The sequence below is a fragment of the Dermochelys coriacea genome, chromosome 8 (assembly GCF_009764565.3).
Source record: "Dermochelys coriacea isolate rDerCor1 chromosome 8, rDerCor1.pri.v4, whole genome shotgun sequence".
Taxonomy (NCBI): Eukaryota; Metazoa; Chordata; order Testudines; family Dermochelyidae; genus Dermochelys; species Dermochelys coriacea.
Genome location: NC_050075.1, coordinates 7,646,518 through 7,668,858, shown reverse-complemented (window position 1 = coordinate 7,668,858; position 22,341 = coordinate 7,646,518). Strand labels below are relative to the sequence as shown.

General features: G+C 46.9%; 2 protein-coding genes across 7 annotated transcripts; one reads left to right on the top strand and one right to left on the bottom strand.

Moving 5' to 3' along the window:
* The first annotated feature begins 1,401 nt into the window (after positions 1 to 1,401).
* On the top strand, positions 1,402 to 10,052 carry SQSTM1 (sequestosome 1). Of its 5 annotated transcripts, none has more exons than XM_038412690.2 (8): positions 1,402 to 1,886; positions 4,567 to 4,662; positions 6,567 to 6,796; positions 6,971 to 7,139; positions 7,419 to 7,505; positions 8,158 to 8,402; positions 8,684 to 8,897; positions 9,762 to 10,052. In XM_038412690.2, the coding sequence occupies exons 1-8, from the start codon at positions 1,706 to 1,708 to the stop codon at positions 9,917 to 9,919; spliced, it is 1,380 nt and encodes a 459-aa protein (XP_038268618.1). In that variant the 5' UTR covers positions 1,402 to 1,705; the 3' UTR covers positions 9,920 to 10,052. The 5 variants fall into 5 exon arrangements, with proteins under 5 accessions (XP_038268618.1, XP_043346860.1, XP_043346861.1 ...); XM_043490925.1 differs by having other exon boundaries at positions 1,431 to 1,886; positions 7,422 to 7,505; XM_043490926.1 differs by having other exon boundaries at positions 1,604 to 1,886; positions 4,543 to 4,662; positions 6,567 to 6,670.
* A 1,116-nt stretch (positions 10,053 to 11,168) lies between these two features.
* Positions 11,169 to 20,775, bottom strand: LOC119859882 (MRN complex interacting protein). 2 transcript variants are annotated; one of them, XM_038412691.2, is made up of 7 exons: positions 20,502 to 20,775; positions 16,253 to 16,312; positions 16,055 to 16,152; positions 14,840 to 14,912; positions 14,296 to 14,438; positions 13,943 to 14,045; positions 11,169 to 12,093 (listed from the first exon to the last, which is right to left on the bottom strand). In XM_038412691.2, the coding sequence occupies exons 1-7, from the start codon at positions 20,559 to 20,561 to the stop codon at positions 11,419 to 11,421; spliced, it is 1,212 nt and encodes a 403-aa protein (XP_038268619.1). In that variant the 5' UTR covers positions 20,562 to 20,775; the 3' UTR covers positions 11,169 to 11,418. The 2 variants fall into 2 exon arrangements, with proteins under 2 accessions (XP_038268619.1, XP_043346862.1); XM_043490927.1 differs by lacking the exon at positions 16,253 to 16,312 and having other exon boundaries at positions 20,502 to 20,673.
* Between the last annotated feature and the right edge of the window lie 1,566 nt (positions 20,776 to 22,341).

Here is a 22,341-nt window from a genome sequence, read left to right as displayed (position 1 = left end):
CTTATTGTATTTGTATAGCACCTAGCACAATAGGGCCCCAGTCCTGACCGGGGTCTTTGGATGCTGCCAGAGCACAAATAATAACGTATTAACTCTTGTTACCGCTGTTGTAGATAAAAACTGTTCTTTTTCTAAAATATTATTTTTAATCTAATTGCATCTTTCTAAATTGAACTTTAGACTCAATGGGCCAAATTCATCCCCAGTATATCTGTATAACCTTCAGTGGTTTTGCACTAAGGGTAAACTATTGGCCTCAGTGTGAAAATCAGTTTCATCTGTGGAGCCACTTGCAAGCAACACCTTCTGCATTTACCTATGGCTCTTGGGAGGGCCTTAACCCCACCCAAAACATCAGCTGGGCGTGGGCAGCTACTGTCAAGCAGGCCTTCCTCACCCCCATCTCCTCTGACTGGAGCAGAGGGGAAAGTGCTGAGTCATGGTTATCTATGGCTTTGAAAAAAGAAGAGGAGGACTTGTGGCACCTTAGAGACTAACAAATTTATTTGCACATAAGCTTTCGTGAGCTACAGCTCACTTCATTGGATGTAGCTCACGGAAGTTTATGCTCAGATAAATTTGTTAGTCTCTAAGGTGCCACAAGTCCTCCTTTTCTTTTTGCGAATACAGACTAACACGGCTGCTACTTTGAAACCTATGGCTTTGACAAGGCCAGTTCCCTGCAGGCTGTCGCCACCCGCTTGGGATCAGGTATCAATACCTCCCTCTCCTCACCCCCCCAGGCTCTAGCCCCCTTTTTAACCCCTCCCCTGTCTCAAGACCCCTCCCCCGACCTAGCCCCCCCGTCTCCTCAGGCTTCAGACCCCTCCCCCGACCTAGCCCCTCTGTCTCCTCAGGCTTCAGACCCCGTCCCCGACCTAGCCCCCCGTCTCCTCAGGCTTCAGACCCCGCCCCCGACCTAGCCCCCCCCTCCTCAGGCTTCAGACCCCGCCCCCGACCTAGCCCCCTCCCCGTCTCCTCAGGCTTCAGACCCCGCCCCCGACCTAGCCCCCCCCCGTCTCCTCAGGCTTCAGACCCCGACCTAGCCCCCCCGTCTCCTCAGGCTTCAGACCCCGCCCCCGACCTAGCCCCCCCCTCCTCAGGCTTCAGACCCCGCCCCCGACCTAGCCCCCTCCCCGTCTCCTCAGGCTTCAGACCCCGCCCCCGACCTAGCCCCCCCCGTCTCCTCAGGCTTCAGACCCCGCCCCCGACCTAGCCCCCCCCGTCTCCTCAGGCTTCAGACCCCGACCTAGCCCCCCCGTCTCCTCAGGCTTCAGACTCCGCCCCCGACCTAGCCCCCCCCCGTCTCCTCAGGCTTCAGACCCCTCCCTCGACCTAGCCCCCCCGTCTCCTCAGGCTTCAGACTCCGCCCCCGACCTAGCCCCCCCGTCTCCTCAGGCTTCAGACCCCGCCCCCGAATCTAGGCTCCTCCGCCCCGCCCTACAAGCTCGAGCTCCTCAGCCTCAAGCCCTCGCGCCGCGCCGCGCCGAGCCCCCCCGCGCCCGGGCGCTGAGAAGGTGCCCGAGTCGCGCTGGGTCCCGCCCTGCCTTCCCCCTAGCGGGGCGCCGCGGGGCGGGGACTTTCCCGGCTCAGGCGGGGTATAAGGCGGGCGGGCGGGCGGAGGGAGATCAGGGGCCCGAGCCGCGCTCTCGCCAGAGCTTCAGCCGCCCGCCGCCTCGAATTGCTGCTGCGCCACCGCCGGGCCATGGCCGCGCTGACGGTGAAGGCCTTTCTGCTGGGCAAGGAGGAGGCGGTGCGCGAGATCCGCCGCTTCGCCCTCGAGCCGCCCGCCCGCTACCCGGACCTGCGCGACAAGGTCGGCGAGATCTTCCCGGGGCTGCTGCGGGCCGGCGCGGCCCCCGGCACCTTCCAGCTGCATTACAAGGGTGAGCGGCCGCGGAGGGGTCCCGGGGCGGGACACGCGAGGGCGAGCGCCGGGCCCGGGGGTCTCCCGTGGGGTGACGGGCGGCGACAGCGGGACAGCTGGAGGGGTCGCTTTGGGGCCGCCGTGCTCCCGCTTGCCCTCTCCCCCGCCGCTGACCGGCGCGGGCTCCTTGCCCCGCTCCAGGCTGGGCTCCCCCGACCCCTTGGGGTGCCAGGCCTGCGCGGGAGGCTTGTATCCAGCCAGCTGGGGTCACCGATGGGGGCGGAGAAGCCTTTTACCCCCCCCCCCCCCGCTTTGCGTTTGGTTCGAGCTTAGCGGGTGCGTGCGATTGAACAGCAGCTTGCGGGGCCTGGCGCGTCTACACGGAAATCCCGCCGGCGGCGGCGGCCCAGCTGGTTTTAGGCCTGGGGCTTGGTTTGTCGGGCTCTGTTGCTTTCAGCAGAGGTCCCAGGCGCCGTGAAACTTCACGGGCTCCTTGATCAATAAGCGTTTTTCAAGTTCTGTACTGTCTCAAAGAGGAAGGGAGGACCCCGCTGTAGATCGCCAAGAGCTTGGGATCCCTTTCCAGCCCATAGAGGGGACCTGGCTGCTCCGCTCTTGGAACAATGCTTTGTGCCACAGTTTTGCCTCCAGAGCTTAACTTCCTTACACAAGTTCATAGGCTTTTTTTTTGTACCTCTGTAAATGCTTAAGGCTTGGTCTACACTACCAACTAGTGTCCGTGTAACTGCATTGCTCAGGGGTGTGGATTTTCCACCCCGAGACACTTGGTTATACTGACCTAACACCCCACCCCTCCCCCCCATGTGTGGACAGACTTCTTTCCACTGTTGGCATAGCTACCGTTTCTCAGGGAGGTGGATTAACTATGCTGATGGGAGCATCTTCACTAAGGCGCTGTAACGGCATAGCTGCCCTGCTGTAGCACTGTGGGGGAAGACCAGCCCTTAGAAGGAAAGTACATAAAGTGAGACTTGTCTTAGCTCAAATTACAGAAAGAAAAGCTCTTGCTGCTGTTCTGCCAACTCTTCACTAACATGAACTGAAGTTCAGTTCACACAGTATCCATCTCATACTTCCTTATCCGTGTCTTTAGTGTCTAGACCAGCTCTTACCAAGCTGGCAAAGCATTGAGGAGACTTGCCCACTTCTCTCCATGAGATGTATCAAACTTCCTTTAAAGTATTATTCATACAGTGACTTTATGCTGATTAAAGAGCAACATATATTTCAGTGCCAACTACTTAGTTCTTAAATATCTTACACTGAGAGGCCTGTTTTCTTCAGATGATATTTAACTCATTTATTTTGAAATGGCTTCCTTGTAAGATTTTTCTCAGTTCCCTCCACTGCCAGTTCTTAACAAGAACACATACAGCTCAGCAACCTAGCTGCTTCATGGGAGTTGCTGTTGTAGCAACACAGTACTGCAGACACAAGTGAGACTTATTTAAACATACCCTCCACTCTATGACTATTGCTGCAGTGCTTGTGTCTTTAAAACTATACCAATGTGGCGGGTGTGTAAACTGAAGATACTTCCCTACCAAACTACTCTCAAGTAGAGAGGCAAGGTGGGTGAGGCAATACCTTTTATTGGACCAACTTCTGTTGGCGACAGAGAAGAGCTTTTGAATGGTTGTGTCTTTCACCAACAGAAGTTGGTCCTGATATCCTGGGACCGACTTGGCTACAACACTGTATGGAACTCTCAAGTAGGTCAAACTTTGGGTCTAAGTACAGTAAAAGCTGTACTGTTTGGCACTTGATCGGATGGAAAGCTCTATAAACCAGCATTTCTGGTCTTTATTGAAAGGCTGGTTTATAGTCCAGTTGGCTCCTTACCTGGCTCTGCGTGGCTGTAAGCAGCGACATGTCCCTGCTGCTCCTAGGTGGAGGAATGGCCACAAAAGGTTCAGTGTCTGTGAGGGGGGCGCAGGCTCTGGGAGGGAGTTTGGGTGTGGAAGGGGGCTTGGGGCAAGGGGTTGGGGCTTTGGGGTGCTGGATCCGGGCAGCGCTTATCTCGGGCAGCTCTTCGCAAGTGGCAACATGTCCCTGCCGCTCCTAGGCGGAGGTGTGGCTAGACAGCTCTGCATGCTGCCCCTGCCCTGAGTGCTGGCTCCGCAACTCCCATTAGCTGGGAACCGCAGCCAATGAGAGCAGCACGCAGAGCCTCCGGCCGCACCTCTGCTTATGAGTTGCCGGGACAGTTCCCTTCTTGTGGGGTGCCTCTGCAAGGTGAGCATGGCCTTGATCCAGCACCCCAGAGCCCCTCCTGCATCCCAATCTCTGAGCCTCCTCCTGCACCCAAACTCCCTCCCTCTTAGCTAACTGGAATCTTTGATTTACCAGCGCCCTCCACCCCCCAACATGCCAGATAACAAAGCTTCTACTGTAATTGGTTTTACTGTCCCCTTTTGCATAATCTGGGTTCTGTGAGTAAGAACCAAGTGCCATTTTGAGGCGAGGGTAGAGAATCAACATTTTTATTCCCTCTCTCTTTACTTTAACAGACAGGTTCTAACATTCAAAGCAGTGAGGTGTTGCTTGATTGTTAATCTCCATTCTTAGCAAAATACTTAAGACTACTGAGCCTAAATCACTGTATGAAAACAAGGACTTACTTGCATCTCTTCCCGATTATCACTTCTATCCAGTTTATCAATCTCTGTCTTCTCCAGATGAAGATGGGGACATGATTGCCTTCTCCAGTGACGAAGAACTCAAGATGGCACTGCCATATGTGAAGGATGGCATTTTTCGTATTTACATCAAAGGTAACCTTGGCTCTTGAGAGCCTCTATGCCACCACAAAGAGAAGCATGGTTGGCCTTGTGCTTCTGTAGTGAGTTACTGAGTATGGCAGAGGTAATACTCAGAGTATCTGAGGACGGATGAACACATTGCTCCTGAAGCAGCCAATAGGCAAGGAAGCACACTTGCCTTCCTCTGCTGCAAGGATGGTACTGTGATATGGGTCCCTTGAGGGTAGGATGAACAAAGCATAAAAAAGGTGTTTATGGGCTTGGAGGAACCCTATTCAATTTTGCTGAGCAGGGAATAAACTAGAAAATCCACTGTCAGATTCTACTCTAATACAAAATTCACATTATTGGATAGTTACTTTAAGAAAAAAATAACATGGCTGGACCTTCACTAGCACTGTCCATCGATGAGAAGAGATGTGCAATTTAATTCTTAATCATGACTCATTCAGTACTCCTCTCTGGTTTTACTAGCATTTTAACTTACCTCATAGTAGCACTCTGATGGTTGGAGTCAGTGCTCACATATACCTTTATGCTCTGCTCGCATAGCTTCAAAGACTGAGGCATGCACAGTTTGCAGATCACCACTCCTTGTCCCTCCCTCCCTTCCTGTCTGTCAAACCTGCTTGTTTTCTCTAAATGTTTCTGAAAAGTTTATATTGTGTCTTACGATGTTTGCATGATGCTTGGAACAATGGGGCACAAACTTAATGGATCTTGGTACTGGCATGATACAAGTTAAGGAATGGAATAGACTGTGGAAGTTATAAGGCTGCTGAAGTGGGGCAAAAAGTTATCCATGGTCAGCCTTGAGAAACTGATTGTTTACATTTCATTAAGTGTAGGTTTGGGGTATGAAACTACTTCCTTAATGCACAACTTAGTTCTGAGGACCAGTCCTCTAATGATTCTTGCACTGGAGTGATATGAGCAACAACGTAAAAATCCAACCTGGAAAAGCTGGCCCATAACACTTGAGGGGCATTGCTGACTTTTGGCTCTGATTTTAGGAGAGGGACACTAGCAATTGCAATATATTCAGCAAGGCAGACCTCTTATTCTATAACTCATGTGGGTGTGGTGTGGGTTTTTTTTTTTTAAATACCCCTTCACGTGAGAACTAGTCAGGAGCTATTGAATAGACTGGTCTCAATATCATGCTCTGATCCAGATTTATGCTGGTTTTTTCCTGCGTATGTCTTTAGTCTAAACTGTACAACGAACAGTGTAGTAGAGGTAGTATTCTGACTAATGACAGAAGGGAAGAACAACACACACACACACACACAATTGTTCTTGCAGACCAGATGTTGTGGTAAGCAGCAAAAGTTGAAGGCAAGAGCATCAGTTCTTGTCTGAGCAAAACCTCTAATGCAGTAGTCTGAGATGGAACTCTTAAAAAGAGATTTACCAGTCTCAGGAGGGAATCACATAACTTAAAATTTAAAAATGGCACTCTTGCCTGAGTGCAGATAAACTAATGGATAGCTTAAAGTAAATGGAGAACTTTCCATTACTCTAAAAACAATGGCTTGAGGATTATGATACCTTATACCTCTGAATTAAAATAACTGGGAATGTGACTCAAACAAATGCTCATCTATTTCAGAAGAAGTAATCCACTAAAATCCTGTGGCTTCTGTAACCTCTAAACAATACTGCAAGTTGCACTAGTTTATATAGATACTGGGATTCTCAAACTATCATACTGCAGACAGCTCCTTCCATCATCTTCCACTCATAATCCTATTCAGTATGAATCCTATGAATAGTGCATAAGTAGGCATGACAGTATATTATGTACTACTAAATGCATGTATAGAAACTTTCAACGGATTATAACGCATCATTTTAAAGACTTAAAATGGCAATATACCTGTTTCCTTTACACTATAAAGGCATTTTCTTTCTAGAGAAAAAGGAGTGCAGACGTGAGCACCGTTCACAATGCAACCAGGAGCGTCCCCCCAATGTGGTGCACCCCAATGTGATCTGTGATGGCTGTGAGGGACCAGTGATAGGTGCTCGATTCAAATGCACTATTTGCCCAGACTATGACCTATGCAGCACCTGTGAGGGGAAAGGCATCCACAAGGAGCACAACATGATCATGTTTCAAAGCCCGCTGCTCAATCCATTTGAGGTGAGCAAAACTAACTTCTAGCATGGGGAAGGACTGGTCCAGAGCGGGAGCCTGTAGAGGACCGCTAAATGTAGGATAAACTGTAGATATTAGGTAGCTGTATCTTGTGGCATATACTTAGAATATTCTGTCTAAATATGTGGACATATGTAACTTTCCCCCCTCCCCTCCCAGTGGTTTCCCAGAGGTCGCTGGCTTCGTAAGATGAGACATGGGGTTCCATCCTTTGCATGGATGCATGGCTGGGGGCACCCAGGTCCTGACACTCCATGTGGAAACTCTGAGCAGGACACTGGGCAGGCACAAGCCAGTGCTGCACCCCAAAATCCAGACCCTGAGCAAGGTAAGGATGGAATGACTTGGTCAATGAAGTATTAAAGATGAAATAACTGATCACTTTTGCAGAGTAGTGTGGAGTCTTTGGATTAAGTTTGTACTTTTTAAGTATTTTTAAACCAGGTTTGCTGGAACTTAATGACTATTAAAGGGTGGTGTGTGTGATTGGATGGTCTGGTAGCATTACCAAAACTCCTCTTTAAACTTGAGAAAGGAATAGATTGTGCATGGTACTCCTAGTTTCCTGCAGTACCTAACTTTTTTTTTTTTAAATTTTTGTTTAAAGAAGCCTTTAACAGCCAGTCGCAGGATCACAATGTCACCTTTTTAAAGAATGTTGGGGAGAGTGTTGCAGCCATGTTGAGTCCTCTTGGTAAGTGACTTTTAATCTGCTATCCCAAATCCAGCATTTTACCATAGCTTGTATCCACAGGAACAGTGGCCTACTTCTGCCTCACAGGAGACCTGAGCCACTTCTGGCCACTCAGCTTGGCAACCTCCATGTTTCTCCACATCTCAGTGGAGTGGGAGTGAGTGAAGGTCTATTCTCCAACAAACATACGAGAGACATTAGAAGTGTCATTCTTCAGACTGAGGCAAAAGATGAGGCATATGCTACTTTACTGTGTAATGTCAGTATTTAACTAGGAAGAATGAGTGGTGACTCAAGGGACTCATCTGGCTCCTGTGAGTGTAAATAATAATTCCCTCCTTCGTCCTCTAAATGACTGTAGTGAGCAGCTCTCTCTGACATGAGGAGGTGAAGCACATGTACAACAGTATACATGAAAATGTGCACTAAGCTGGTGCTCCATTTGGAATTCTAAGTGCTAGACTTCTACCTTCAGGTATCCTGGAGGGGATGAGATGCTATAGATGAAAATAGAACAGTGTCCCCTCCCCCCCTTCTTCCTTCCCCCGCCCCATTTAAAATAACAGATTAAGGTGAGATCACTGAAGGAACTTCCAGGACTGTATTCTGGAGACAAGTGTACTGACTCTTCTTCCCCTCAACTGTTTTCTAGGCATTGAAGTAGATATTGATGTGGAACATGGGGGACAAAAAAGCAAAGTGATTCCCCCATGTCCAAGTTCACAGAAGAGTGATTCGGAGCCTGGAGGTAGTGCCACTAGCCAAAATGGCCAGCCCAAACCAGAAGGGAGTAAAGAACCTGTCACTGAGAAAGAAGATTCTATTACAGATCAGATGCAGGAGATGGTGATAGAGCCTCCTTCCACACATATGGAAGACAGCAATTTCCTGTCACAGGTACGTGAATTCCTTTACTAGATGACAGACATGACAAGTTCCTTTTTGCTCTGTTCTGGTTCTTCTTACTATAAACTAAGTAGCATTATTGGAATGGATTTCAATAGCACAAATCACAGTGTAGATACTTCTGTTGGGCTCTTAGCATTCAATCCCATAAACTCTTGTCACTAAAAGAAAGGAATAAGCCTTTTTCATGTAGTTGGTAGATAACAGCAGAGCTTGCATCCTACTCTGGAGAACTGTGCAAGACATTGGCTCCTTTTTCTTTACACTTATAGGAACAGGGTGAATCCAATAGTTCTGGTTCTGCAGGGGGTGATGAGGACTGGACCCACTTATCTTCAAAAGAAGTGGATCCCTCCACAGGTGAACTGCAGTCTCTCCAAATTCCAGAGACACAAGGTCCCAGCTCTTTAGACCCATTTCAGGTTCCTCCCAGACCAGGACCTACAGGACTACGAGAAGCTGCACTCTACCCACATCTCCCACCAGGTGCATAGCTATATTTTGGTCAACCACCTGTCCCTTTCCAATAAAGCCTATTGTTCCTTGGGTGGTTAGTAGAAGGACCTTGACGCTGTCCATAATATGGGTTGTAAGAACAAAGAGCGGAAAACCTTGTCTGTTGCTAAACTACAGCTAAGGCTGCTTTGTAGCCACCTCTTGTGCAGCATTTCATTGGAGTGGTGGTAGAAATAAGTTAACTTCAGGGTGAGTTTTTTGTATTGCCCTGGATGACACACAGTTCGTCACTTTTGCCTCACTTCAGTTTGTGTATGAAAAATACTGCCAGCTGCACTAAATAAAATTGGAAAACACTCAAGCTTTATGGGGCATTAGTAAATACTAGGTGTTAAGGGGGGAAAACTCAGAGATGCTTAGTAAGGATATTCCACTATAAGCAGTTAGCTAAGTAAACTATAGTTCATTCAGCCAGCCAATTAGGAAATGTTGCCCTTCCTGCAAGGGGCAGAGATGTTAAGGGGATGGTCATAAGAGTCAGATGGCATTTTCTAGGGTGAGCCAGTAATGGAATGCTGGGCCATAATAGCCACTGCCTGATCTCCAGCAGCCTTGCATGAAGAGTAGCTGGAGTCAAGTTTGATCATGCATTTACAATAAGGTATGTGCTGTTGAACTGTATGGCATCAAGCATTAAGTTCTTTAGGAAACCAGGTCAAAGGAGATATATATATATATATATATATCCTTGATAAGTAACTAGCTATACAACATAGTGACAGTGATAGTTGATTGCTGTTATGTAGGTACAGCACAAGTTCCTCAGCTCCTTTACTCGGTTTATTAAACTGTAGGTGTAATCCCACTTCATACTCATAACTTTTGATTTAACAGAAGCAGACCCCCGCCTGATTGAATCTCTGTCCCAGATGCTCTCCATGGGTTTCTCTGATGATGGTGGATGGCTGACGCGTCTCCTACAGGCAAAGAAATGTGACATTGGGGCAGCACTGGATACCATCCAGTATTCCAAGCAACCACCCCATTCCTAATGGCATTTGTATAACCTAGAGCACTTTCCTGATAACTGAATAGCAGTTCTACACTGATTCTTTGTCCCCCTATCAGAGGGGTCATTGTCTCTTTTTCTGATTCCTTGTTGGGGAAAAATAAAATTTCTTGTCTTTAATTATTCATTTGTTTGTGAAATAGCAGATTACTTGACTGTAAAATCTGCAGGGTAACCTAGCCATTCCAGGGACAAGCCGCAAAGCACTAATAGATCTGGGCTGGAATTTAGTTTAGGAAGAACACCTGGGAGAACTCAGGGTCTTGGGCAAAGTAAAGTAGTAATCAATGGTCTCACTCTTCTAGAAGCTGTGAATGTTACTGAGACAAGAACTGCTTCTCCTTCTGCAGCAACTATTCTCTACCTACAGCAGTGCAACCCTCTGCCTTATGGTATCTGCTCACACAAGTTTCAGAGGAGGGTTCTTGCCTTATTTTGCCAGCAACCCAATAGCATCTACTAGTCCAGAAGCAAATTCCAAGCCCTTGGAGAGAATAACTACATTTCCCCAATCACTTAGTACATTCCTCACTCCCCCTAGGAGGAATGACTAGCTTGAACCATGTCTGCACTACAACAGTCAATACAGGAGTGAGGGCTCCTATTTGAATTGTAGAGAAGTGTAGTAGAAGCTCAGGCTCTTTCTGCACACTAGTGTTCTGTTTGTTTATTTGTAATGGAAGAAGAATGACACTTAATTTATTTGTCTCTGGAATTAACCTTTCAAAACATTTAGCTCTTCTCCAATACAAGAGGGTGAAGCACCCAGTCCTCCCTGAGCAGGGACTAGCAGTATAGTGTGGGCTCTTCTAAGGGACACTACAGCCAGTGACCTTTATGCAACAGCAGGGCTTTTCCCCTGGAACTATGGGGAAAAGCACAGCTAGTGCTTATGGCTGATCAAGAGCCCACCTTTCAACTTCCTCCTCAGACACAGCTGCTAGGAGAGTACAAGGCACTACCAGAGGAAACTAAATGTACTACAAACAAAATCTGTTACTTGTGAACAGTCAGTTACCTGAAAGGAAAAAGTCTCATAGGTCAGTTTTTCTTCTCCAAACAGAAAGATCATGGATATTTCCCTCATGATATTCATTCCATGTTAATTCTAACTTTGGAAGAAAGTGAGGGATTAAGACTCTGTCCTTCCCAATAGCATTTCAATAGGCAGCTAAACTAGGGACACCAACAGGCTTTAAGGATCATCACACACCTTGGGGGGGAAAAACCCAGGTTTTTAAAAACAGCTTTTTATAGAGGTGATAAGCATAAATGCTCCGACTCTAGCTTAAAAAGGAAACAGTTCAATATACCCCATCTATCTGGCAAAATGTGGAGCATGAAAATGTGCAATGTTCTAACAAACTGAGAAACACTAATAGTATTTACTAGGCTACACTATGCCTCACTTGAAGTGAGTCACTTCAACAGCAGAAGTTGGCTAGAAAAGTAAAAACCTGGGTGGGCGTGGGGTGGAACTTTTCAAAGATCATCATCAAAATCATCATCTGTGCAAAAGAGGCTGCTATTTGGAGCAGTAAGACACTGAGGCACCCCACTAGAGTTAGCAAAAGGATCTGTAGACGCAAAGGTCACAGTGTCCTTGGATAAACAGTTTGCTGGCATCACAGTGCAGGCCAAGTACAACCTGCCTTCATTATTCTCTGCAACATCAGACCCTGCCCTAATCAGGTGGTCCTTATATTTTCCAGAAAGCACATCCCCAATAGCTGCATGGCTCATGTCAAAGGCAGTCTGCACACTGGCAGCCAGTGTGGTGCTATGAAGCTTTGAGGCATATTTCTGTGCTATATACTTATTGTTGGTGAAGCTCTTTTCAGTTTGGGCACCTGTGCCTGGAGATACAGAATCTTCCTCCTGCTGTGGATATCCATCAGCCATTAGAAAGTTTCCTGCAGAGGCCCTCTGTGTCTCTAATTTCCAACTGTTCTTCTGTGCGGCAAGGGTTATGTTACCATTATTACAGCTGCTGGAAGACAGGAGAAATTTTTCCCACTTGGAAACGGTGACATCAGCTGACTCTGGAGCTTGTGTATTCTCAGGTACCCAAAACTCACTGATAGCAGGAACCACAATGCTGTTACATATATAATCTCCACAGTCCTGTTCAGCTACAGTTGTTGAATCTTTACTGCTCTGTAACAAGAAAGTCAAAATGGCTGTGCTTGCTGGTACAATAGCCTAACTACAGTGAGCCTGGTGAACACAGAACTGACAAGACAGACATGCAAGAAGTAATCCTGTTCTTCCAAACAGCCTCACTGCTATTCCTCATCTCCTCACTTTCCAGGGAGAGGTGAGATTGGTACAGAGCCAGCTATTCCTACACATGGTAGAAAAGAACAGTCATGAAGCAGAACCCACTCTGCCCAGCTCAGCTCTACTGCGCAAAGAATATGAGCTGTTTTGAAATTGTATTTGACTAGAGGTTGAGTATATCCAAATATTTCATTTCACTTACACCAAGATCATAAAAGTACACATCACTTAATTAGTCATCAGCATACAATCCTAAATATGCAGATGAAAGGGGAACCCTGCTGGTTTGATCTGACCTCTATCGGGCTGTCTATACATTATCTTTCTAAGTACTCATTTTGCCCCCATCACTATAGTATCTGAGTGCCTCACAATCTTTAATATATATATATCCTCACAATAACCCCTGGGGGCAGGGCAGTGCTATTATCTCCATTGTACAGATAGAGAACACTAACACTGAGTAACTTACCCCAAGGTCCCACAGGAAGTCTCTGGCAGAGCAGGACACTGAACCTGGGTCTCCCATGTCCAAGGCTATAGATCATCCAGCCTCTTTCTCCTCCCCTCAATGAGGGAATAAGCTACACCACTAAGCACCTGTTAAACTAGGGTCCACACTAGCAGTTTTACTGATTTCATTATTTTGGTTAAAAAAAATTATATCGTTAACTAAAATAGTTATGGTGGTATAAAATTGCTTACAAACAGGGCTCAGACTGGGAAAGCTCAGGAAACCAGGATCTCTGGTGTTTGGGTGTAGCTCAGCACCTCTTCTTTAGTCAGCTGCTCAGGGTGCAGTTTCATCCAATCCCTGGTTTGGAAAAGGAGGCCTGCTTCTTTTAAGAATTATGGGCTGGAGCTTGGCTCTTTATTTACTGAAGTTGTATTTCACTCCTCTCAACCAGAGGACAAATGAAGCTGAACTAAGAAAGGGGCAGAGTAAAGAATTATTTGTGAAATCTCTTCACTGACTGCTATTCGGCAAACTCGATACTCGTTACCACCACCCTCTGATTGACTCCTTCACAACAGGGCTAGAGTCACCCACTACACTGTTATTGTTTGATGTGACAAACAGTAACTGCCCAATTGTGGCAAGAGCAAGGAAAGCATGATACAAGGAGCAGTGAGGAAAGCCAGCCAAGTCCAGTGCTAGCCTGGGAAGTTGGAGACCCAGGTTCAATTCCATGCTCCACCACAGACTTTCTGTGTAACCTTGGGCAAGTCACTTAGTCTCTCAGTGTCTCACTTCCCCATCTGTAAAATGGGGATGGTTAGCACATCCCCATCCAGTACAAGGGATAAATACATAAGGTTGTGAGGTGCTAGGATACTTACATGACACCATCCCCCCATTACCATAATATATAAGCTCAATAGGGAAAAGTCAGTAGAGTAGCTGGGCTAACAGGAGATTTTGACAGCAGCCCTAAGCTATAGCCAATTTACTGGTGAGGAGCATGCAATCACTCTGCTGTTGGGAGAGTCAGGCAGACGGGGTTAGTTTACACAGAAACAGCATTATATTTGCCTAACTATAACCTTCAAAGATAAACTATTGTTATGCAGATTCAGTCCTCCTGCCTCCCCCACAAAGAGATGGTTACATGGAAGGATGGGAGAAAGGAGGGGAAATGATTTTATAACAACCTTTGAATGAAGCATACATACAAGGCCAAAGAAAATAATTTAGAGGCAGGAAGCATTTGCTGCAACAAAATACCTCAAAGGTTTTGACTTTCTTGGCTTGGTCAGCGAGCCCATAAATTCCCTTTTCCTCAAAGCACTCCTGAGCATCATTGTGGCAGAATCTGCTCTTGCGTTTCCTGGTAGGGGAGCAGGAGATGGGAATTCACAGAGACGTTAGATTATTTTAGATGGGAAATTTCAGAGATTAAAAAAGTGCAGATCTGCCAAGAGGTGAGGTTTTCATCCCCAAGTACCCAACACTCCTCAGGTCAGTTTGGATTGGTCACTGCAGCCTCAGCTAAGTTCAGTGAACATGCCCAAAATACTGTCCAACAAATCCCCACCATCAAGCTAAAATAAGGATTACGGAAGAAGTTATTTTTGCACCTTTGTTCTTCCACAATGTTCCTTTTATGGGAGTTCAGCTGCTCTCTGTCTGTATACACCTCCTCCTCCTCCTGATCTTCACTGTCCTTGTCCAGATACTTATTCCAGCGGCTGATCACGGGACGGAATTCCACCTCTTCTTCCTACAACATTGTAGAATGACTCAGAATGACTCCTCCAAGGAGCCCCCACAGAGATACTAAAAACCCTAACTTTCATTCGCTTCAATAAGAATTTAGTGAGCTCAGCATTTCATGGGAAGAGATCCCAAACTGAGCTGTATTAGTGGTTATGTTCCAAAACATCATCAGTCATCATCATCATGGAGCAGAGCTTCCACACATCCTTTCCCATTCACAAGCTGTCCTGGAGCCTCCTCACTCACTGGCTAGCTTCTCCGTTTCTTTTATAGCTAGCACACAGTCTTCAGAAACATTTAGAGGGAACACTGACCACTGCATTACATGGCACCCTCTTTGCTACTTTACAATTGGATGGTGTTTGATTTAGCTTTGTAGATACCATTTGTCTCATAGTGTCTTACCTGCCAGCCCATGTTTTCTTCCTTTGGAACTGCTGTGTTCTCTTTGTTGTCATTCAGTGGTTCTTCTATACACCTAAAAATAAAAGATTTAGCCTATGGTTCCTAGGGTATTTGTCTTATATCTATATGCACCTAACCATTAGCACCAGGGATAGAGAGCAGGATGAAAAATATGTAGGAAAACAAGCAGATGTGAACTATAGGATTTGCCAGTAGATATGGTAAGGCCTGTTTTCCAGATATTTGCAAGTGGACTGGGTGGTTGGCGAAAGGTCTCCTTTCTCCTTCCCAGAGCAGTAAGGCTCATTTACAACTGTCAATGCTCACACAACCTGTTCATTTTTAATCAGCATGAGTGATATAGGAGTGTGCCTTTCAGGGCAGCCTGCTTAATTCCACAGATTCTACACTAATCAGTTAGGGAAAAGTCAAATTCTTCTTAAAGCCCATTGAGAACAGCAATAGTTTCCTCCCCATACAGAGAAAAATATAGAAAAGCCTAATGTTGAAGCACTACACATACTTCACTGGGTTACCCAGTTAGTTTTGACTGACTACTACAAACAAGCAGAAGGTTCTACTAACAGCTAGGAAGCTTGAGATCAGTCTCCCACAACTGAATTCTATGGTGATGGAAACAGCCAGATCTTCCAGCACAGTGACCATTACACCCAAGCTGCTGACATTAAACAAACCTCTCAGCACTAGCTGTGGTGAATGCTCACTGATACTTAATGGAAACTACTTGAATTCCAACACTGCAAACGAGGAGGTGGGGATTTTCATTTAGCCTCCCAACCTGAGAGTACTGGGACTCACCCTTGCACTATTCCAATACTGCTTAACAGAGTCTGTGCAATAAGTCACCACCCCCACAGTCAGTCAGGAAGTAAACAAGAAGGGCCAGTTTCAAAGATCATCCACTGCATTTTTGCATGTGAACTATGTAAACACAATTTATGCAATTTACCAACTGAACTTATTTGACAGGACTTCTAGTGAAAAAACAAGGTTAGGACAGTATGTTTCATGGATAATTTGTCCCTAAGATCTGCTTGACACGATTGTGTTCCACATCTTTGCAACTGTAAGAAATTCACTCCCTCCAGAGATCAGCGTACATAGTTTCCATTTAGAGGTCCGATATGTTGAGTGCATTCATTGAGACTTGCATATTAAAATAAAGGAACAGATAAGAAATACTCAATACTCTACCAAGATGTTCTCTCAGCTGCCACCTCTGTCCCAGCCCGCAGCAAGTTTAATTTTTGGACATGGCGTCTACAGTCAGATCCAGAGCCTTGGCCATAGGCCTGAAAAGGAAATTAAGGCCGAGATGAGGACTGAGATGCTGGAGAGAAAGTCTCGCTCCAGCTCTAGCACGACATAAAGAAACAGTCTTCGCACACTCACCTTTAGCAGCAACTGCTTCTCACCACACACTTTGCAGCTCCATTTTTTGTTCTTTTTAACCTAAGAGAATGATTTAAGGAGAGCAGTCAGCACTGAGTCTAATAGCAAGGATGTGCCATTTGCCTTCAGGCCCCAACTGCCCAGCACATAGTGAGACATCACCCATATGTACTGCTCCAGGCAAACACTAGCTGCAGCTACTTGTCTCCCTTCAGCTGGACAGATCTCTGAGCCCCTGCAATGCCCTCAACAGACCTCCCCAGGCCTTAGCCCCCTGAGGCCAGAGCACTCCTATAGAACCCCCTTGGCCAGAGCTGCTACAGGACACCCTCAAGACCTCACCGCCCCAGCCTAATCCCCCTGAAACCCAAGACCTCACCACCCCCCAGGCCAGAGACCCATGCAGGATTCCCCCCCCCCCGCCCAACTTCCCATCCCCAAGCACCAACTCCTGGAGGAATTCTGTGCCACTGCGCACACGCAGAATTCACATTCCCTGCAGATTTTTTTCTTTCCTCTGCAGAAAATACCTTATGTTGGAGAGACACTGCAGTTACGCCTTTCACCCACCAGGGGCTGCTGTGGCATCAGAACAGAAGGAAGCTGGCTCACCGGTCACTGCAGCCAGCAGGCAATAGTGAGAAGAGGCTACATTCCTCACAGTACCCTGCATGCGGGGGCCAGGTGAGGAGACATGGGATATGGGGTGGACAGACAGAGTGGGGCACACAGGGCTGCTGGGAGGGTCACAGACTGGGGTTCAGATGGGCTAGTGGGGGGGACAGACTGGAATGGGGGGCTGAATAGGTGCAGGGATAAAGGGGATGGGGGTGGCTGAGCGGACCTCAGGGACACAAGGGGCGGCTGAGTAAAGGTGCAGGGACACATGGGGATGGAGGCAGATGTACCTGACTGAATGAGAGAGGCTGGGCTCAGTCAGAGTTTATATGGGTGAGGCTCCCCAACTCCCTAACAATCCACTACCCAAAAACTCCAAATGTTCCATATTTCTCCCACCCACACCCAACAACTCTCCAAGTTCACTCCTAGGATCCTTCCCAGCTCCTCTCCTTCAGCTCCTCCATTACCCTGACTTCCCCAAGCCTTTGCACTGTTTCTGAGGGGTGCAGTAAATAAGCTACTGAATTGTGGTTTAAAAGAATTATTACTCAAATTCTGTATTTATTGACAGCCCTAATTATTGCACATAACTCACGTGATTAACTCAAAAAAATTAACTGTGATTAAAAAATCGTGATTAATCGCAGTTTTAATTGCGCTGTTAAACAATAGAATACCAATTGAAATGTATTAAATATTTTAGATAATTTTCTACATTTTAAAATATATTTATTCCAATTACAACACAGAATACAAAGTGTACAGTGATCACTTTATATTATTTTATTACAAAGAGTTGCACTGTAAAAATGATAAATGAAAGAAAAAGTATTTTTCAATTAATCTCATACAATACCGTAATGCAATCTCTGTATTGTGAAAGTGCAATTTACAAAAAATGTAGATTTTTTTTGTTACGTAACTGCATTCAAAAACAAAACAATGTAAAACTTTATAATCTACAAGTCCACTCAGTCCTACTTCTTGTTCAGTCAATCACTAAGACAAGCAAGTTTGTTTACATTTACGGGAGATAATGCTGCCCACTTCTTATTTACAATGTCACAGTGAGAACAGGCGTTCGCATGGCACTTTTGTAGCTGGTACTGCAAGGTATTTACATGCCAGATATGCTAAACATTCATATGCCCCTTCAGGCATCAGCCACCATTCCAGAGGACATGCTTCCTTGCTGATGACGCTCGTTAAAAAAATAATGCGTTAATTAAATTTGTGACTGAACTCCTTGGGGGAGAATGGTATTTCTCCAGCTCTATTTTATCTGCATTCAAGTTATAGTAGACTTGGATGATAACTCAGCACAAACTGTTCATTTTAAGAACACTTTTGCTGCAGATTTGACAAAATGCAAATGTGAGATTTCTAAGGATAGCTACAGTTCTCAACCCAAGGTTTAAGAATCTGAAGTGTCTTCCAAAATCTGAAAGGAATGAGGTGTGGAGCATGCTTTCAGAAGTCTTCAAAGAGCAACACTCTGATGTGGAAACTATAGAACCCGAACACCAAAGAAGAAAATCAACCTTCTACTGGTGGCATCTGACTCAGATGATGAAAATGAACATGCGTCGGTCTGCACTGCTTTGGATCATTATAGAAACCCCTCATTAGCATGGACGCATGCCCTCTAGAATGGTGGTTGAAGCATGAAGGGACATATGAATCTTTAATGCATCTGGCACGTAAATATCTTGTGACGCCAGCTACAACAGTGCCATGCGAACACCTGTTCTCACTTTCAGGTGACATTGTAAACAAGAAGCAGGCAGCCTTATCTCCTGCCAATGTAAACAAACTTGTTTGTCTGAGGGCATGGCTACACTTGCAGATGTAGAGCGCTTTGAGTTAAACCAGCCTTCATAGAGTGCAGTAGGGAAAGCGCTGCAGTCTGTCCACACTGACAGCTTCAAGTGCACTGGTGTGGTCACATTTGTGGCACTTGCAGCAGCATTGGGTGCGGTGCGTTATGAGCAGCTATCCCAGCATTCAAGTGACTGCAACATGCTTTTCAAATGGGGAGGATGGGGTGGAGTGTGACAGGGAGTGTGTTGTGTGTATGTGGGGGGGGAGAGAGAGTGGGTTTTGGGGGGGCTGAGAGCATGTCAGCCTACTGTCTGGTAAGATCAGACAGCAACAGACCCACCCTCCCCTCCCCTCTCTCTCACACACAGTATTCCACACTAATGGTTGCTTTGTCTCTGAGCAGATAAGCATGCTGGCTGTCAGAAACGGAGCTTTCAAAGGGCATATCCGCATTCCTACAGTGATTCAAAAACAATGACAAGAGTGGCCACTTGACTTAAGGGGATTATGGGACGTTTCCGGAGGCTAATCAGAGTGCAGTAATGCAACACCTCGTCCACACTGGTGCCGCGGTGCTCCAGCGGGAGCGCAGCAAACGTTATTCCACTCACCAAGGTGGAGTACCAGCGGTACTGTAGCCGCAGAGTCAGAGCGCTCTACGTGCCTTGCCAGTGTGGACAGGGAGTAAGCTAGTGCGCCTGGGGCTCCTTTATTGCGCTGTAACTCGCAAGTATAGCCAAGCCCTGAGTGACTGATTGAACAAGAAGTAGGACTGAGGGGACTTGTAGGTTCTAAAGTTTTACATTGTTTTATTTACGAATGCCGGTTTTTTTGGACATAATTCTACATATATAATTCTACATTTGTAAGTTCAACTTTCATGATAAAGAGATTGTACTACAGTATTTGTATGAGGTAAAATGAAATATACTATTTCTTTTGTTTATAGCACAAATTCGTAATAAAAAATAAATATAAAGTGAGCACTGTTACACTTTATTTTCTGTTTTGTAATTGAAATCAATATTTAAAAATGTAGAAAACATCCATTAAAATAAATAGTATTCTATTATTATTTAACAGTGTGATCAATCACGATTAATTTTTTTAATCATGTGATTAATCACAATTAATTTTTTTAATTACTGGACAGCCCTAGTATTAATATACCTAGCAAGGAATCTATTGGTCAAAAAACATTTCTTTTGTTGGCTGTATTGTTACAAACTTGCCGACAGGAATTTTGAAATAAATTACCAACTTAATTGAAACTGGTGTGATTATATTGCATAAATTTGACAAATAAAATATGCAGAATTTTAAAAGATTGGGCTCAGAATTTTAAATTTTTGGTGCAGAATTCCCCCAGGAGTAAGGACCTCCGCCCCCCCAAAACCTCGCCCCCCCAGCCAGAACCCGCCCCCCGCCCAAGACCTCGGCCCCCCCCTCCCGGCCAGAACCCGCCCCCCGCCCAAGCCCTCGCCCCCCCCTCCTGGGCAGAACCCGCCCCCCGCCCAAGACCTCGCCCCCCCCCCCCCGGCCAGAACCCGCCCCCCGCCCAAGACCTCGCCCCCCCTTCCCCTCCCCTCCCCTCCCGGCCAGAACCCGCCCCCCGCCCAAGACCTCGCCCCCCCTCCCCTCCCAGCCAGAACCCGCCCAAGACCTCGCCCCCCCCTCCCCTCCCGGCCAGAACCCGCCCCCCGCCCAAGACCTCGCCCCCCCCTCCCGGCCAGAACCCGCCCCCCGCCCAAGACCTCGCCCCCCCCAAGACCAGAGACCCGCCCGTTAACTCCCCCAGCTGCCCCACCTGGTGGACCTGGAAGGTGCCGCAGGCGCAGCACCTCAGCACCTGCAACCGTTGCCCCATCCCGTGGAGCGGCCCCCTCCAACGCGCGCGCGCGCAGCCCGCCCTGACACCCCCCCGTCCCTCCCCGGCTTCCGGTCACGCACACTGGCCTCTACTTCCGGTTGAGCGACCGTCCCCCTGCCAGCTGGGCGCTCTGTGGGACCGACTCCTCGCAGTCCTCCAACCCCGCCCCCTGCCGGAGCTGCGGAGTCGGCTCTTGCGCGGAGCCCCGGGCGGGGAAGGGGCTGAGGGCGGCGGCACCCCGGGGCCCCCCGGCAGAGCCCCGCCCGGGGGCAGGCTCGGAGGAAGGGGAGTTCCGAGCCCAGCTCCCCGCTGCCCCCCCGGTGGTTTGATTGTACCCTGCTGTCTCCCGCCTCGCCCCGTTAACCGCCCCCCCCCCGCTGCACTTTCATGCCACCCCGTGGCCGGCCGAGGAACTGCAGCTTAACACCCGCCTGGAAGCACGGGTGGTTTTCACTGATCCGGTCTGTGCAATTTGTAAAACCGTCCTGTTGAGGCTTCTGCCTCCTCCAGAGCACTGATGCGTAAATACTGGCAGCTGGTTGCTTCAGTGCCCCTGTGTCTTGTCATCTCTTCCTCACCCCCGCTGGGCCGCACGCTCTCTCCTTCCTAGCTCTTACCCTTCCTTCTACAGCCCCTCTTCCTTGCCTTCCTGCTCAGCAGATCCTCCAAACTGAACCGCACCCTAATGTTCGCCAACCATCACGCTGCTTGCATGTCGCATCCCTTTCTCTGTGTCTGTTTAGTCTATTTACACTGGAAACTCTTTGAGGCATGGACTGTTTATCCCACTTTGTACAGGGCCTAGCACCAACAGGCCTTATTCTAGGTTAGGCCTAAATTCTACTATTCTATAATCAATCAAATACCTTTGGTACCTCACAAGAAGCTTCCCCCAACTCAGACTGATAGATGTCATTACACCTTCAAGGTTCATCTGAAATTTTCTATCAGTGCTCATAAGCAAGCAGATTTCTCATTTGCTTTTGGGTATATAATGTGAGACATGGAGTATCAGCGCTTGGCTACATGGATTCTCTCTTCATCCATTTAGTTTGTAATTAGGCAGTATTCCATGCCATTTACAGTTGATGGGTCCAATAACCTCTAGCTGTTCGGTTACTTTATGGGATTAAGCAATACAATTTTCTTCCTTCCCCACTTGTACTAAAACTGCTTTTCTTTACTATTAGCATAGCTCCTTGACTTTTCAAATGCAGTCATCATTGGTAAAATAAGTTTATTTGCTATTTTTTAGTATTTGTACTGCTATAGCATCTTGGAACCCAGCATGTCTCTCCTCCAGGCGGGTTGGTTGATTTATGTAAATTTTTCAAGAATCCCCAGACCTGTTTTTTAATCAATTCTCCCCCCCCGCCCAAGCTCTTCTTCACTCCCAAGTTTTTTGAAGACAACCATTTGTGGGTGTATCAATGCTATTTCCTGCCTCACTACTTAATGGCCTCTGTTACTCATGAGCACCATAGGAGTGGGCATTTAAACTGCTATGTCTTTAAATGGAATCTATGTACCCAGAAAATATGTTTATTTCATAGAAGCAGCTGACATTTTAAAGATTTTAATGCGAAAAAAATATTCAGGATTTTAAGCTTTTCTATTCCCTATTTCAGATCACACAGGAGTACATGCAAGATAACTATAGCTTCCTTGGTCAATCAAATTATATATGAGAGAGAGAGAGAGAGAGAGAGAGAGAGAGGCAACAAGGAATCTTTCTATAGTACTTACAAAGAGTTATTGTTAGAATTTCCAGTTTTAG

Excerpts from the sequence above, each read along its gene's own strand:
- LOC119859882 (XM_038412691.2), bottom strand. The coding sequence starts at position 20,561 with ATGGGGCAACGGTTGCAGGTGCTGAGGTGCTGCGCCTGCGGCACCTTC. Across the intron at positions 14,913-16,054 it reads GCAGCTGAGAGAACATCTTG|GTGTATAGAAGAACCACTGA; the intron begins GTAGAGTATTGA and ends TTTTATTTTTAG. Across the intron at positions 12,094-13,942 it reads AGAAAGTCAAAACCTTTGAG|AGCAGTAAAGATTCAACAAC; the intron begins GTATTTTGTTGC and ends TTCTTGTTACAG.
- SQSTM1 (XM_043490923.1), top strand. The coding sequence starts at position 1,706 with ATGGCCGCGCTGACGGTGAAGGCCTTTCTGCTGGGCAAGGAGGAGGCG. Across the intron at positions 4,663-6,566 it reads TTTTCGTATTTACATCAAAG|AGAAAAAGGAGTGCAGACGT; the intron begins GTAACCTTGGCT and ends TTTTCTTTCTAG. Across the intron at positions 7,506-8,157 it reads AGCCATGTTGAGTCCTCTTG|GCATTGAAGTAGATATTGAT; the intron begins GTAAGTGACTTT and ends ACTGTTTTCTAG.